The sequence below is a fragment of the Pagrus major genome, chromosome 2, assembly GCF_040436345.1.
Source record: "Pagrus major chromosome 2, Pma_NU_1.0".
In the NCBI taxonomy this organism is placed as follows: Eukaryota; Metazoa; Chordata; class Actinopteri; order Spariformes; family Sparidae; genus Pagrus; species Pagrus major.
The window spans coordinates 31,301,417-31,318,500 of NC_133216.1; the positions used below are offsets into that span (position 1 = coordinate 31,301,417).

At 38.1% G+C, this 17,084-nt stretch overlaps 2 protein-coding genes across 2 annotated transcripts; both read right to left on the reverse strand.

Annotated features, from left to right (window-relative positions):
- Nucleotides 1-628: 628 nt before the first annotated feature.
- On the reverse strand, nt 629-2,728 carry tmem97 (transmembrane protein 97). Its single transcript, XM_073484157.1, has 3 exons — nt 2,460-2,728; nt 2,189-2,333; nt 629-1,100 (listed from the first exon to the last, which is right to left on the reverse strand). Exons 1-3 carry the CDS (start codon nt 2,571-2,573, stop codon nt 832-834), a joined length of 528 nt encoding a protein of 175 aa, XP_073340258.1. The 5' UTR covers nt 2,574-2,728; the 3' UTR covers nt 629-831.
- Nucleotides 2,729-4,460: 1,732 nt separating this feature from the next.
- On the reverse strand, nt 4,461-15,460 carry LOC141016816 (tyrosine kinase receptor Cad96Ca). Its single transcript, XM_073491369.1, has 12 exons — nt 15,288-15,460; nt 14,565-14,691; nt 14,369-14,462; nt 13,033-13,243; nt 12,500-12,638; nt 9,898-9,996; nt 9,572-9,732; nt 9,351-9,488; nt 7,701-7,812; nt 7,134-7,233; nt 6,302-6,401; nt 4,461-5,292 (listed from the first exon to the last, which is right to left on the reverse strand). Exons 2-12 carry the CDS (start codon nt 14,593-14,595, stop codon nt 5,170-5,172), a joined length of 1,308 nt encoding a protein of 435 aa, XP_073347470.1. The 5' UTR covers nt 14,596-14,691; nt 15,288-15,460; the 3' UTR covers nt 4,461-5,169.
- Nucleotides 15,461-17,084: the final 1,624 nt, after the last annotated feature.

Sequence of the window (17,084 nt, forward strand, 5' to 3'; positions counted from 1 at the left end):
GGGCCTTGGTGGAGGTATGCGCTTTACTTAGTGCAATTCTAGTTGGTAATTTGTTGGTTTTCCTTTGCTGGTTATGTAGATTGTCTACATGGGCCCCTGTGAGCGATGCATTTCTGTAATTCATATACTATACAGAAAGAATTCAACTATTCTAACCCAATTTATGAATGCATAGATAATCCACTATACTGAGGTCCTTCCATTTGAGTTTGAGCTTTTAAAATACAAGGTTGAAAATATTCTGTGATTTGCAAATATATGCATCACAAAATGTTAATGCCATTTAAATTTAAAAAATGATGTCTATAGTCTGTTAAATGACAGAACGTGCCTGTAAGGCATGTCCTTGAGCCACCATGCACTATGTCTGGTACCACTTAAATGGAACACAGACATCATTAATGGTATTGATTTCAACTGTGTTTTTTATTATAATTTCTAATTTTATAATTTCTACAATGGAGGCCTCATGGTGGCCTAGGGTTAAAAGATGCTGACTACTGCGTGTCCCTGGTGCTGAATCCAGCTAGGGATGGATGTGCCCTCCTCATTTCCGATCCCTATTAAACAAAATCTCCACAAATATACAGAAAATTCCACTTGGGTACAGATAAAAACACAAAACATGTTCAACAATTAAGTGTTTACTTTGAAGGTAACTTTCAAAGTGCTCAGTCTGACTGGTTTAACAATGGCAATGTTCTTCACATGATGATGTTATGCAGTCTGACGCAAACATCTCACACATAAATCATGGGAAAATGGCATTTTCAGAAATGTAGAAAATGATCTCCTAAAATCAGAGTAAATTAGATATAGTCTGGTGATAAGTCACTTCTTCTTCTTGGCTGATGTGTTTCCACTCTTGGACGGGGAGTTGTATGTGGAGGACAGCAGCATGGTGAAGAGCAGCAGCAAAGGCACTAGCAGGTACGGAGCATAAATGGAGACCAGCAACATGCGCTCCTGCAGGGTCTGGGGCCCAGCGTGGGGTTCCACAGGGAACTGATAAAAAAGGATGTGACCTAGGATGGGGACCAGTGTGGTGGCCACATGTGCAGAATACACAATGGCAGGAGTCCTGATCCACTTACAGCCACCTGAAAGACGAGAAAACACATGATTTATTTCTTTGAAAAGAGTTCCAACGAGAACTTTTTACTGCCAAGTCTGCAAATGATCCAGAATAACAAATAGAACACACAATACGGTTAGAAAAAAATCATAGTGATTATTTTTACAAATATTACGACTGTGACATGAGTCATGATTAGCGGGGTTGGTGAGTTTTGATTACAATTTTAATTTTCACTGAAAAAACTATTGAAATCATGACGATGTCACATTTGTTGTGGTCTGTACCAAACAAACATGTTTTCTTCCATCTGGAGAACAAGATCTGTAGGCCAGGACATCTCTGCAGCTCTGCAGAACGCCATTAGAATGCTGTTTTGTCACGCATTCTACCTTTAAGAGAAAGTTGCAGCTTCTCAGCTTTAGATATTGCACTTTGAATATAATTTCAATTAATTGTGCATTCTTTCTAAATGCAATCTTGAATGTAATCTGTAAACGCTGTTAGCCCCACAAACGACCAAAATAAGATGGTCACCTATATATTTAAACTGAATTGTCTTTTTGTTTATCTTTTCAATATCCTGCAATTGTAGTGGTGATCCAGTGTTAGGGCAAGAAAAATCCGAAAGAGGTCAGGTTTGAGCTAGCTTCTGTGCTGGAAGGAAAGGACACACCGAACTCCATTAGAAAAACTGTTCATTTAAAGATGGCTTCAGTACGTCAAAAACATATTTTGACACCTCCTTAAAATAGCAAATCACTGTTAGTCCTACAAGTCTGACTGTGTTCGCCAATATGTCGTCACAAAATAATAATAATAACAACAACAATAATAATAATAATCTTCTGGGTCAACTAAATAGACGAGCAATTATGAACTCATAGGATACTCATTGTTGATACGTTATTTGATTTGGTTGGGTAAATGTATGCCGAATTCAATTACTGCTCGTAAAAATAAAAATAAACCCTTTCATTCATGGTGATATGTGAGTGTATGTGTCACAGAGCGACGCATCTCTTAACAGACAGATGTTTAAGCACAGTCCGGCACGACACTTCCTTCATAAACGGCACAGAATTGATACGAGCACGGTTTGTGTTAACTGACCTTTTAGGAAAGCATAAGCTGCGACAGGAAAGAAAGGCATCTGGAGCACGGCCTCGCAGTAAATGAAAGACTTGAACCACTCTGGAGGATCCAGCATCATCGGGTCCTTGAACTCCGCTGCATACCACTTCAAAAGATGTCTCAGCTGGGGAAAGTATTCAACGCTTCAACAGTCTCATAGCCACAAAAACCATTACTGGAACTTTATAACTTTTCGCAGCTGGTGCTAATTTGTAACACAGTCTCTATTTTCTTCTATAGTGACACTTACCGGCTGAGGAAACACATGCCCGGGTAGCAAAGCTTGTAAATCAATGAACAGTGTGATTGGAATGTGAGAGGCAAAATAGAAGAAAAAGATAATTTCTAACACGCGGATAGCCATTATTTATTATCCAGTTCAAACGACAGAGAGCACAGGAAGGTAGGAAGCGACAAAGTTCGCCTGGTAGCGTGGTGTAACGCGTGTTCCCAGGATGGATGCCATTGGCTCGCAGAGGGAGATGGGGCGTTCCTGAAGGCATCACGGAGGACATGCTGCTTTAGGTGCGACCCATGGGCGTATAATGACACTGGTAGAGGCTCTCCTACCTGATATGGTCCAACAAAAAGAACCTCCTTGTTTTTATGGCCATTCAAGCAGACTGATTAGATTTAACTTCACCCAATCCCTGAAAAGAAAACGGGGGCATTGGACCCGTGTAGCCCACATATGATCACTTATCATGTCTGTAGCTGCTAGCCATCTATCTATACCTTCTAATTTGTTTGTAAAGAAATTATATGTATCCCCAGGTATGTGTAAAAAATGAAACTACCAAATTTGGAGGCAGGCTACATGGTTTTTATTGGACAGGAAGTGTATGAAAAATTGTAATGTGGAAAGTAACAAGTAGCTAAAGCTGACAAATATAATGGAGTAAAAAAGTTGCATTAAATGAAAATACTCAAATGAGTGAATGTACTTAAATACAGTATTTGAGTAATTGTACTAAGTTACATTGCACCACTAGTGTTGTTATGCGCATTATTATTACTTAATATATTATTACTGATTAAAACTTCAACAAATCCTTGAGGTATATACACCCTTTCTGAAAAGTTGTTTTTCTGTAGAGCACTGTGGAGTTTTCATACTGTTGACTTGTTCAGAGTATTAAAGTGTGATATAATCCAATACTGTGTTGGCTGATTTGGTTATCAACTGATTTAACTGATACATATAAAGGTTCATGTTCCTTGACAAATACAAACTGCAGGTTTATATGTATTATTAGTTCAAATTTTGCACTATTTCCACAACTCTGTGAGCTTTAGACTTGTGTCACTATAAAGCACAGAATCTCTGTCTGTCTTTCATTCTGTCTGTTTGTGGTTTACACACCTCGAGAACCATTCATCAGATCTACTTCAAACTTGGCAGGTTTGTTGCCGAGGACCCAAAGAAGTGTTTAAGGTTTACAATGGAATTCTGTCCATATTTTACAAATCAAACTGTAGCAGTCCAATTGTTTGACTTGCTATTTTTCTTTGTTTGGGCTGATTATCCTCATGACTAATTGCAGGGGATTCAGATCACCTGTGCACAGGTGGGGAGACTGACTCCTGATTTGAGGAGTGGAAGCAGCTTGGGGCATTTCCCTACCAGCCAATCAGGGTGTGACGACACCCTGATTGAAAGGCTTAAAGAGGTGGGAAATGGCACTCTGGTGGCTCAGCCAGTATTGCCACAAAACCTTTAACATCTTAGCATGAATGTGCTGTGATGTGTTGCATGTTCTCATCATGTATGAAGGTTTACCCCGGGTGCTCCGGTTTCCCTATCCACAATGAATCGGGAAAAAAAAATATTGATAGATATGTACACATGCACCTTATTACTGCTGTACTGCATTATTATTATTATTATTATTAATTAATTAATGTATTTATTATTTACTAATTATTTGCATTTGCTTCATTTAAAATTTTAAATATTTTTAAATGAGTGTACTTGTACAACTGGAGTGACAATAAACATCTTGAGTTTTGAAACAAGTCTAGTAAATAAAAAAACTCCAGTCTTTATGTCTACTCAAGCAGCCTGATTACATTTCGTAACCAAATATCTGGGTAAGAACAAAAAAGGAGCATTGGACCTTTTAAAGTGCACATATGACCAGTTAGCACAATTATGTCTGTAGCTGCTCTCCATCCATACCTTCCCTTATGTGATTTTGAAATTGTAATGAAATGATATCTAGGTATGTGTATAAAATAAAAAATCTATATGTTTACCTGTGTTTGAACAAACAATTTATATATACAGTTGACATATATTCAAACAGGATATTCATTCAAAAGTGAACAGTGATGGAGGAAGTACTGAGATCCTCTACTCTGGTGAAAGTAATGATACCACACTGTAAGATAAGTAAAAGTACAAGTATGTGAGTAAAATCAGGCAAATGTACTTAAAGTATACTTTAACTGAGCTAAAGTTTTGAGGAAAAATAATTAATATTAAAAAAGCTACAACTGAAAAGTAGTAAGAAACAAAAGGCTTGAATTTAAAAATAAAAGTGAGAAATACATTTTAAAAAATAATAAATAGGTAAACACAAGGAATTAAACATCTATAAAGTTGATGTGCTGCTCTACAGCAGGCTAGAGAAGGAGCAAGTAATGAACATCATGTATGAAATGTATGTTTTCATTGAGTCAACAAAAAACAGGATGAAATATAAAAGAAAACCAAAGTTAAAGTAGAAACATAAAACATGACTAATTTACTAATTTACAGTGTCAAACAAGAAAATAAGTACATCATTTTTATCATCCATTTGACATTACACTACTTTCCAGTTGTATTTATACTGTATTTGCTCTCTGTTGAGTTGTTTATGGGTGATGACTGTACAGTTGCCTTATTTAAATATAGCTTAAAAAGTTGTGTATTGTATTCATAAGTGCTGGGAATATCACTCGATCTGACCCCTGAATCAATTGACTTGGATTGGATTTGTATCTTCCAAGGTGTTGCTGGTTGCTAGTAAACATTGAGCTTCACGATATTCAGCCTCATCTTTCACCAAAAGCTGCGGACTCTCAACATCCACATAATCCTGCAAAAAAGAGGACAAAAAACTTGTATAGGCTATATAGCCACGGGGACATTTTCATTAAAAAATACTACTGCAATCTACTGTTTGTCCAACTGTAGTAAAGAAAAACAAACTGTGATGTAACATATAAGCAGATCACAAACAATTGCACAGAAAAATGTCCCTGGAATCTCTGAAAATCTGGTGTAAGACATGTAATATGAGTTTAATCAAGTATGTTAAAGGAAAGTTCACCCCAAAATTCAAAAGTTAGTTATTATCTTCTCACCTCCATGCTAATGGAAAGTTGAACACAGTTTCATAGTCCACAAATCATTTCTGGAGCTTCACAGCAAAACAGTGTTGAAGTAGCCACCGAAACAACTGAAGTAGCTGGAGACTAGTTTTAAAACGTTAAAAAAGTTAAACAAACAATCTAACATCAAATGGCTCAAATACAGCTCGTCCAAAGTCTCCAGAAGCCGAGAGGTCCAAAATTGATCTAATACCCTCGATATGCAGTCGAGCTCATGTACCCACTTCAGATGTGGTGTGCACGCTTTCAGCTTAGCAGCTACAGTAAAGATTTCAGCCTCATAAAGGGTGTAATCAACGTCTTATCAAATCAATGTGGCATTTCGGGGCTTCCCGAGACTTGGTTTACAACAGAGAAGCTAAATGGAGCCATTTTATGTTCTTTTTCTTGCTACAACACTGTTTTACTGTGAAGCTCCAGAAATGTTTTGTGGACTATGAAACTTTCCAACAATAGAGGGGTAGATGATGATTGAATTGTCATTTTTGGGTGAACTTCTCCTTTAAGTCATTTGCCTAACTCAAACTACAACATTTTGAGATTTTGTTTTTTTGGCAACAGGACGGTCACATGATATTTGTTTAGTTCTTTTTTACAAATAATGACAAAAAGTTAAAAAAGATTAAGTCAATCAATGACATTATTGATTATTAAAATAATCAATCCTTAATAATAAAAACCATCACCAACATGATGTAGCCAACTGTTTCTTACCGCGTCATTTTCAATGATGTTCTCCAGCATGCCCACAATGTCTGTGAATGAGGGTCTCAGAGTGTATGGCTCCAGCCAACAATCTCGCATGATGTGAAGTCTGTGGGGTCCACACATTCAAGGCATTCATCATGTTATGGATGTCAATTTATTTTGTCATTTCACAGCACAAAAGGTGTTTCCACCCACCAACAAAAAACACAGTGGGGAAACACTTTTTGTGTGAGTGCTGCAGCATAAGACAGCATTCTGAGACATGCTTTTTAAAAATTCACTAGTCCCAGCTCCCAGTTGCTCTTTCTCTGATTTTTTTTCTTTGTTTTGCGTTATTGTAAACTGAATGCCTTTAGGTGTTGGACTGTGGGTCAGAGGAAATAATCAGTTTGATGATGTCACCCTGGGTTCTGATCAATTATCATGGGAATATTTTCAAAACTTTTGTACATTTTGTACATTGAACTGTTGATCAAGAATATAATGAGTTAATGGATGGACAATGATAATAATGTTGAGACATGCATGAGTGTTCAGGATGAAGCGGGCGCCTAAGTGATGAAACATTGCCAGTTCAAATCACATCGAGTTATCCAAATGTGCTCCTCTTCAACTGCCCAGTACTCACTCACACATTTCCTTCTGGAAATGCTAAATCTTCAAGTTGCAGCATGTTAAAGGAAGCATGTTGAAGGATCACTTCATGATACTTAGTACTGTGCAAAAACTTTGGTGCTAAAACATCTAATCAATAGCTGCCAAAACTGCTTATCTAATTTAGGTTTTAAAAAGTAAATGAGACAAGTTGTAATTTGTGTAATTGTCAGTTTACACTTACATTTCTGGCCTGCAGCCTTCAGGGTTTGTGTTCTTATGACCAATACAGATGTGGTACACCACTGACTCTGATGTCTCCAGGTTTGGGTAAGGGAGAGTACCTGTAAACACAATATTTTTCCAGACAGAAGTTAGATGAGATATGTTTCAAAGTAAAACAAACACGACATTTTGTATCAATAAAATTGATTGATTGATTAATTGATTATATATATATATATATATATATATATATATATATATATATATATATATATATATATATATATATATATATATATATATATATATATATATATATATATGTGTGTGTGTGTGTGTGTGTGTGTATTCAATTTAAGGTCTTTAATTACCTTTATTCTTTTAAAAATGTACCATGGTTTTGTAAAATGAGGCACATTCTGTGTTTAACTAATATCATTGTTTTAGGGTGGTAGGGAATGTGACACTGTCACAAAGAAAAGAACGTGTTTATTTACCATAAAAGCACAAAAGTTAAATTTGTATTTTGGTCAAACCTCATACATGTAGCCATCTTTACTGGTTGTTACCTAAGCCACCAACTCACCAAATGTCTGCATCTCCCACAGCACAATGCCAAAAGCCCACACATCTCCCTTGAAGCTGTAATAGTTGTTCTTGAAGTACTCAGGTGGGTACCAGCGCAGGGGCACACGCTGCTGTTCAAGTTACAGATAATAGAAAATTTAATTTTACACAGAAAAACTGGTAAACCTGAACACCACAGACCAACAAATGAAGTGTTTGATATTTTAAAATCATTCGACACATCAGTATACGGTGTCATTTATATATTAGTATAAGTTAGCAAACTCATAAGCTCATGGTGGAAATTATAAGTAACCTCTATGTCACGTTAATGACGCTGTTACTGCCGGTCCCTCTCTTAATCAAGGCGACATCTCACTGGTGTTTCCTGTTGCGGAGGGGGGGTTGCTAAATTACCCTCAACACATGCAAAGACACACACACACACACACACACACAACCACACACACACAGTAATAAACACAAACACTAACACAAACACTAACACACACATATACACACACAGAAGAGACCACGTTCACAAAGGTTAAACTGAGATAATGTGGTCAGTGTAGAAAGTTATGAGTAACATGCTCCTTAAAAGCATTTCCACTCAGCTGCATGTGAACTGTCTGCAGCTTGCCTCTGCTGAATGATCGATGACAGTTGATAGAAATCAATGACCATGTGTCACACTTTCACACAAACAATTTTTACCAAAAATATGTGTGTTTCAAATTTATATAGTAGGCTAATGACACAAGATGTGACCGAAAGTCTCTTTACTTTCAATGGCACGTGATCCTTTTCTTGCATTTTTTGCCAAAACAAATCAAGTATTGTCACTTGGCTTCCTATTATCCAGTATACATTTTGATAAGCTTTTCAGAATGCATCATAAAGACAATACATACAAATCCAGAGAAAAGAAATATCAGTAAGATGACTTTAATTTAATCTTAATAACAAATGAGTTTTCTGTAAGAATACACACCTGTGTATTTGGTTTCACTCAAGACCAGAGTGAAGTGTGAGTCTCATGAAGTGTTGGTATGTGTGTGCGTGTGCATGGTTACAAAGTGTATCTTATTTATTTTAAAATTGTAATCCTGTTTTACTGAATGTATCCGTAGTACAAAGTACATCTTGTTTTCTGTAACTTTACCGGAATACAGTTACCTTTTTTGTATCCTGATTACATACTGTAATCCCGTACATGTACTGTATTCCATTACTCCCCAAGGCAGCTAGTTATTGTGCAGATTGCATGCTGCATCAGAGCCAAAGCACTTAATTTTTAAATCAATTCATCTTACAGGCAAACAGACAAAAAATGATTCCAATAATCAGAAAAATGCTGAATGTCTTATTTGATAATGAGCCAGGCCTGTAATCCATTGACTCATAGTATACAGTATATATGTACATGTGAATATGTATCATTTACTTTCACCTGTACTTTTGCTACTTAACTGCATTTATTGTCAGAAAATGACTTGTGAGACTTAAGTAGATTTAATATCAGATACTTTAAGACTTTTACTCAAGTAGGCTACTATTAGTATGAGTTACTTTCACTTTTACTGGAGCAATATTTTCACACAGTATCTTTACTTTTAATCAAGTATGACTTAGGGTACTTTATACAGCTTTTTACAACTCTGCTTACCCGTGGGTTCCTCCAGCGGCTGCTGCGGCGGCTTGTCATGCGTGTTAAGTCTCGGGCCAGGCCAAACTCTGCCACCTTCACCTCCCAGGGAAACTTATTGACCATGACGTTCCTCAGAGCCAAGTCACAGTGAACAATCTGCAGGGAGGACCACTGTTCAGTGTGTATGTGTGTGTGTGTGTGTGTGTGTGTGTGTTCATAATAACCTGTAATGTTTTTACCATTTTGGAGCGCAGGTGCTGCAGAGCCAGAGCGATGTGGTAGGAGGCGATGGTGAGGAGGCTCTGCAGCTCAGGGTCTGCACTGAGGTGGACTCTGTTGGTCTGGAGGAAGGTCCTCAGAGTGCCAAAACTCACATACTCCATGATCAGAACGTAGGGCTCTGCACAGATGAGAACATGGAGAGATGATGGGGCACTTAATGAGTGGTTCATATCCAAGGTTTCCTCTGCCTTCATCTATCATCTTTGGACCAGAACAGGACAGTGGTCTCTACACAGTTTATTTCTTGCAGAGGGAAAACAGTATGTGTATAAAAGTCTCTCACCCTCAGCGGTGTTCCAGTCCAGTAACTGGAGGATGTTCTTATGGTGCACCAGTTTCCTCATGATGGAAACCTCTGTGTCCACATGCTTGGGACGGACACCTCAAGAAAAAAAATGAAACCATAGTTCTGTAACATGTTGATGAAGGTTCTCACACATAGTTCTGTAACTGACCTTACAATATTTCATGTGAATCTAGGAAGACTGAAAAATATAACAACTCAAGTTCATCTCAATGTGAAGGTGCTTGCAGCTTATGAGTAATAGTAATAATATAGACTGAAATGACTAGCTATTATAATGATGTCCAAATATTTGAAATATACATTTTAATGCAGTGAAAGCCAAAAACAAACTCTGATGAACTGGATGTTGAATACCTCTAATGCTATGTTCATTTGTAATTTGGGTGAACTGACCCTTCAAAGTAAATAATTGACATGATTATAAAATGATGTGGCTGAGAACACCTCTGAAGTCCTGTCTGGTTTCAGGTAAACTTTGACACATAGACACTGTTTAGGTGTGGCTGTGGTCTAGTGTTTGCAGTTTCATAGTTTCCTTCACCACAGGATCACATTTACGGCATTTAGCAGACGCTTTTGTCCAAAGCGACTTACAGTATTCATACATCAGTGTATGAATACATACATGGCTGCCATGCAAGGTGCTGACCAGCACATCAGGAGCAGTTTTGGGTTCAGTATCTTGCCCAAGGACACTTCAACATGCAGACCAGGGGAATTGAACCAGTGACCTTCCGATAACAAGACACTGGCTATATCCCTTAGACACAGCTGCCCATAACTTCCTGAACAGCAGCATCTTTATGTCATTTGACCTTATAATTCATCATGCTACAAATACAGCTCTAAACTAATGTTAAACACATTTAGCCTGTAACTGAAGTTAATGTTATGCTACTTGATTGTAGCTTATTGTGTTTTAATTCAGGCCAGAGTGAGGGTTAGCCCAAAAATTGTTTCGTTAACAGCTAAATGCTTCCTGTTCTCCAGTGAGTCACTTTGTTCATCTGCTGCCTGCTGCTGGAAGTTACACCGATGACAGAGTGGGAGCGAAACCAAAATTCACAGGTAGGAAAACAGAAACATGACCTGAAAGATGCTAAATTGTCCTCAGAGCTGAGTGGAACTGAGGCAACAATACTCTCAACTAACAATACTTTGTTTTTTTTTGTTACAATCAACACCTGTCACATTACATGTAATTGCAGCAGCTTTAAGAAAGAACTTTCCCTAAGATGTAATGTAAAAGCACAACATGTCATTTCTGCCACTAGGTGTCTCTTTTTTCAAAACAAAACAAAGGACTTTGCAGAGTGCTGTGTGGGGAGGGTTGGTTGGATAGCTCTGGATTTTCTGGGGGGAAAAAACACCCGGAGTCACATCAGGTTCTGCTCTTATCAGGAGCTGTTTACCAATGGGAAGAGAGTCAGAGATGACTTTTTAACTTTTGGGATTAAGAAGTGGATTTATCTTCACTCCTGTTTATCAGCCTGACTGCAGCAGTGATCTGTATAGCTGACCTCCATTGTTGGGTGTTTATGTTCTGTAATGTTGACTGCTGACTGGAGCTAGAGGGGAAATGTTCTTTACTTCATGAACGTAACGTTACAGAGAGGAGAGGGGAAAAAGAAGATAGAGAACCAGAGCCTCTGCTGAGTGCAGTGAGAGTTGACCTGAATTCAAACACACAGACACAGAGCCACACACACCCTCAGTGCGTGCCGTTGCTTGCTATTTTAAGGCCAATGTACAAATAAAGTAATCTGGCTGTTTGGGGCGAATAATCTCAAATAATCCAGCGGTCAAACTCTGACGCTGGTCATGAGCACACCTTTAACCAACCACCACTGCTGATGAAAATCTATCTGTATGTCCACAGACATGTGTCAGACAAATGTTTTAAAGTCTTATTCACTTTACCACATTAGTCTTTTTCACCAGCTTCCTTCCTCTCTTACTCTCTCAGTTGCAGCGACAGATTTCTCTGGTTTGAACATTGTTGGAAACTTTTAGGATAATGTTAAGCACACAACTCAGCAAAATACTGCATATAATAAAGATCTAGTCATTTTTAGAAATTTAAATGCAGAGTTCTTACATGTGACTTATATTTTTAATAGACACTAGACGGGTTTGACTAGTGTTAAAAGACTTGTGCAAGATTTGATATGAATCATTTTCATGGCATTAAAATGGAGAATGCAGATCATCAGCGTCTTTTTCAGGAACATCTTAAGGATAATATTGAATATGCAAATAATACAAACTTTAATGAAACAGAGGAAACTGTAAAATGATTCACATATTGAAAAGTGGTTCACTATTTTTGTGTTACAGATGAGCCAAAAAGGGTTGGAAGAAGAAGAAATATGTAGCATTCGGACCAATCCAATGTAGCGTTTACATTCATTTGCAGTGGGATCTGCAAAAGTATGTAACACAAAGTCTTCATCTGTTTACATCTCTCTTACCGTTTAGTTTACCTTCAGTTTACTGATAGCCACGTAATTTGTGGTGCTCTGCTTCTGCACCTTGACTTTTACCTCAACAAATGATTGCTAATGAAATGCTTGTGTACCTTCCTTGCTGATCTTGCAGGTGAACATGCTGTGGCCTTTACACGTCCCTCTGTTCATCCTGGCCTGGTAGAAGACGCCCTCCTTCCCTGCTTTGATCAGCTGCAGCAGGTTCAGGTCTGACTTGGTGAAACGAGGACCCTTAAAACAATTTCCATGAGAGGTGAGTTGGCAGCATCAAAGTAGAGCAGAACAGCAGTGTGTGTTAGGACACTGAGTGCACATTCAACACCATCTACATCAAAGTCACAAACTGATATTTGTTCACATTGTACTAAACTGTCTGCTTTTGGCTCTGTATTGGGCAGATAATAATTTGACAGAGAAGAGACGTGATCAGCACTCACACTGTAAACCCACACTGGTGAGATGACACATAGTTAGCAATCACTTCAGCCAATCTTCTGTGTGAGATTTTGTCTGCAGCTGACTAACGGAAATCTAGCAACTGTTATATAGATCAAAGGTCTGACAGCATGACATATTTTTATCAGCATGATGCGATGACATGAAGACAGTGGTGTAGCACTGGCACCTGCTGCAGGCTTTTCCACAGCCTCCTGGTGGAGGGTCTGACTGTGCTGCTCTGCTGCAGAGAAATTTGGGGAGGGGGCTCCTCCTCCTCCTCCTCCTCCACTGCTGGGACCGGCCTCACAGGCATGATGGCAGCCTCCGGCCGGGGAACAGTACCCGAGAAGAGCTTGCTCCGCTGCAGGTCTCGGATGGTCTGAACCAAAGAACGATATCTGCAAGGAAAAGTAGTGTACACTGTGAAACACATCACACTGTACAATGCTCCAGCAAAAGCTTTAGAAAGGCTGTGCCAGGGGCCTGCTGTTTTCTGGAAGGGAGACACAGGAAAAATATATAAAACAAAAGGTGGAGGAGGTGATGTTCCTGTGGTAAGAGAGTGTATTTCACCAGGAATTCAGAAATAAGTATAATTATTTCTCACATTGAGCAAAAATAAAACAAGACCAACAGTATGCAGCCCCATATAACTATTTACAGCACTTATAGCACAGTGGGACTTTGAGCTAAATGTTATTGTTAGCAAACTAAAATGCCGTACTAAATTTCATGGTAATCCATCGAAAACTTTGAACCTGCTGGTAACTGACAAATGGAATTGATACGAAGATCATCAGTCATGTATGTCAATACCAAACTTTGTCTGTTCTTTGGATAGTCAAGTATTTCAGTCTGGACCAAAGAGTTGGACTGTCTAACATTGTTATGCCGAGATAAAAAAAATAAATTAATTAAAAAGAAAATCCATTCCATGAATGCTGAGTCTCATCTTGTGAAAATACTTTAAACTTTAAAGGAAAAGTTCACCCAAAATGAAAATTCAGTCGTAATAACAAGAAACCACTGGGAATAAGAAGACACGTAAGTATAATGCTTATTGTTATTGGAGGGATGAAAAGACGACTGTTTTCCTCAGATCTGTACCATCAGTGTGACAAAGTTTGATCACCAGAGTACATGAATGTCAAAACAGTGGAGTGGTGAGTTAGTTTTACCACCATAAAATTACTTTTTCTGCAAATGGAGTCTGGTAGATTTGTCAAGCAGCTGTTGCTGGTAAAACAAAAAGGATTTTACTCTTTAACAAAAATGTTTTTCTCTGTAGATCCTTTCCATAATGTTGTCAGACAAACTTTTAGTAAACGTACTTTGTATGTGTAGAATTGCCCACAGGGATTACATTGCAGCCTGTTTTGTGACTGAGGGCTGCAGCAGTCCTGAGTTTGATACACTCTTACACTCTATACAAATCTTGCCTAGTGCAACATCTAGTGACACTGAGGACAGATCATCCAGCAAGATCATCCAGTTCCTTGAGAAATGAATTCAGCCTCTCTTACTTTCTGAGACACAGGAGCCCCAGCAGTATGAACGCCAGGATGGTGAAGGAGAGGGCCCCTATGAGGATGCAGGCAAGCAGGTCCAGAGACTGACCTGCAAGAGCCAACGGGACCAAAACAGTCAGCTCCAATATACTCACAATGTGTCAGTAAACACAACTGGATGTCAATTGACTTGTGAAACCTGAGCGCTCACCTGAACCTCCTTGGGTTATATTTAAAGACATTGTGTCATCTGCTCAAGGACAATCTTGGTCAAAGAATATCACCTCAGTCAGGTGATACTGTAGCATTTGAATCATCATCAGAGATCTGAAGAAAGGCTGAGCAGGAAGAATATTAATGTTTAATTACAAATCAAACAAACGGAACTTTCTTTAAAACTAGAGAAGGCAATTTCTGATGAGATTGCGGTTGTGAATACCTGCTGTTGCTGTTTAGCTGATGCTAAACTGAGTTGCTGGCTTAGTGGGGTGGGAATGAGGGATTCAAAATATATTATAGGCTGGGAGCTAAATTACATTGCTGGCTTGAATTAGTATAGAGAAGCAGCTGAAGGAGTATGAAGAGTTGTAATGCTGGGAGAGAGTCAATTACCGTGAATGAGACTGAAAAGTTGAATAAATCTCAATGTAAATAGGGTTTCTGACTAATCAAATTAATGAGCAAATAAACTTATATGGCATAGCATATAGTATAGTATAGATAGTCTAAATGGTTGTAAAGGGGGAAAAGAATAAACAACTTGCAGCACTGACTCACAACTACTTATTAACTGTATGAGAAGGAAAAAACTAATGATTTAGAAGTTTGGTGTAAGAACAGAGCTACGCCCAAAATTATAAGAACACACAGGAAGAGACAGCTTGATGACATACATTCACATCAAAAACTCTACGACAATATAAAACAGACTTACCTGTGTTTTCTGATGAACACCAGTTTGATCATCCTTCACTGACTGATGCCGATCAGAAACCAGTTAAAGACACCTGTGTGGCTCTGTTCTGTTTATTCTGTGCTGAGCTCCCTAAAGTGTTAGAACCCTTCAAGAATTCAACCATGTGTTGACAAGACCTTCAGTGTGACTGTGTAATCACCAGCAGGAGCTCTCATCTTGTGTCAACCACAACATAAGCAGAGGAAAAGAACGGAAGCAGCAGGTGGTTTGAGCTGCATCGCACTTGTTCTGCGTGAGTGTCAATATACTGAACAAGGAAATGTGGTCTCATCAACTCTCCCACACATCAGAACTGTGACTGGGGGCTGAAACGTTAAGTATAGAAAGAAAAGACACTCTAGTGTCTTTATATCTACGGTACATTGGTTTAAAATGGGAAATAAAGTACAGTACTGTACTTCAGTAAAGTCAGTTAAATCACTGGATTGACTTGATCGTCTAGAATTAAGATAAACTGATTGGCAGAGATGAAATGTGACAAGTACATTTACTCAAGTACTGTACTTAAGTACAGCTTTGAGGTACTTGTACTTTATACTTGAGTATTTCCATTTTACTTCCACTCCACTACATTTTGGAGTCAAATATTGTACCTTTACTCCTCTCCTACATTTATTTGATAACTTAAATTACTAATAACTTTGCAGGTTATAATCTGCATCAGAGCCAAAGCAGTGCACTTTAAAAATCAATTTATTTTATCGAAAGTCTGATTAAAAAGCAATACATATCAGATCTGATTATTGGTCACACATACATATAAATATGTGTGTAATTGACTTAATTACATAAGACTTTTACTCAAGTACTATACATATAGTTGATTTCATCCTTTATCAAAGGGATATTTTAACATGATATATTTGATTTTACTCAATGACTTTATGGTGCTTTTTAAAAAAAATTGCTGATTGGTGAGTTGAAACCAGAGACTGAAGGATCATGACAAACTCTAACCAACATTTTAACCAATAAACCAGCCATAGTCAGTCTGAGGATTAAAGTTTGTTGCTTGAGGGTCTAAAAGGTGTGAATGTGTTTGTCAGGTTTAGATCAGAGCTGAAGAGAAAAAGCCCCTCACATGGTGTGTAGGATAGAAATGTCTGGTGCAGCTGCACTGTCTACTTCGGGGAAGTTCCTGCAGAGACCCTGCATGTGGTTATCTCTGTCATCTGCAGACCGGCTAACTGTAGCAACAGCACATGTAGCTTTACAATAAGTACGGACGATAACAAGTAAAGCTGCTTTAAATGACACCTAAAGTCTACAGTCACCCAAAAAATGTAAACATTTCCAAAAGTGTAATAAAGCCTAAAAATGAAACAAAATTTGCATCGAAAATGAAATAAAACCCAATATTATACTTACTCGACCAATAAATTAAAAAAGGTCATGACTGATGTAATAACATTTTTACAGGTGGTGTAATACCTTGTGACATTATATGGAATTGATTACATTTTCAGGAAATTATTACATTATTGTGTGCTACAAGCTCTGTAACACTGTGCTGAGGTCAGTATGGTTAAATGCTTATGATGACAATGTTAACGTGTTGAAGTTCAGCCGGTGTGATGTTTACCTTGTTTGCTATTCATGTGTTAGCACTAAATACAAAGCACAGCTGATGGGAGTGTCATTAGTTGTGCAGGTATTTGCTCTTAAGACAACTCCAGTCAGAGACACATTAAAGGAGTTTGGGGGAAGATATTTTAATCAGAAGAGAAAGATCTTCATCGACTGATTTTGTTTTTT

Bases quoted from the DNA above. Each gene is read 5' to 3' on its own strand.
- LOC141016816 (XM_073491369.1), bottom strand. From the start codon at position 14,595: ATGTCTTTAAATATAACCCAAGGAGGTTCAG. The intron at 13,244-14,368 runs GTAAGAGAGGCT...TTTTCCTTGCAG, and splicing joins GGGCTCCTGTGTCTCAGAAA to ATATCGTTCTTTGGTTCAGA. The intron at 5,293-6,301 runs GTAAGAAACAGT...TCTTTTTTGCAG, and splicing joins ACATCATTGAAAATGACGCG to GATTATGTGGATGTTGAGAG.
- tmem97 (XM_073484157.1), bottom strand. From the start codon at position 2,573: ATGGCTATCCGCGTGTTAGAAATTATCTTTTTCTTCTATTTTGCCTCT. The intron at 2,334-2,459 runs GTAAGTGTCACT...TACTTTCCCCAG, and splicing joins GGCATGTGTTTCCTCAGCCG to CTGAGACATCTTTTGAAGTG. The intron at 1,101-2,188 runs GTCAGTTAACAC...CTCGTCTTTCAG, and splicing joins AGCTTATGCTTTCCTAAAAG to GTGGCTGTAAGTGGATCAGG.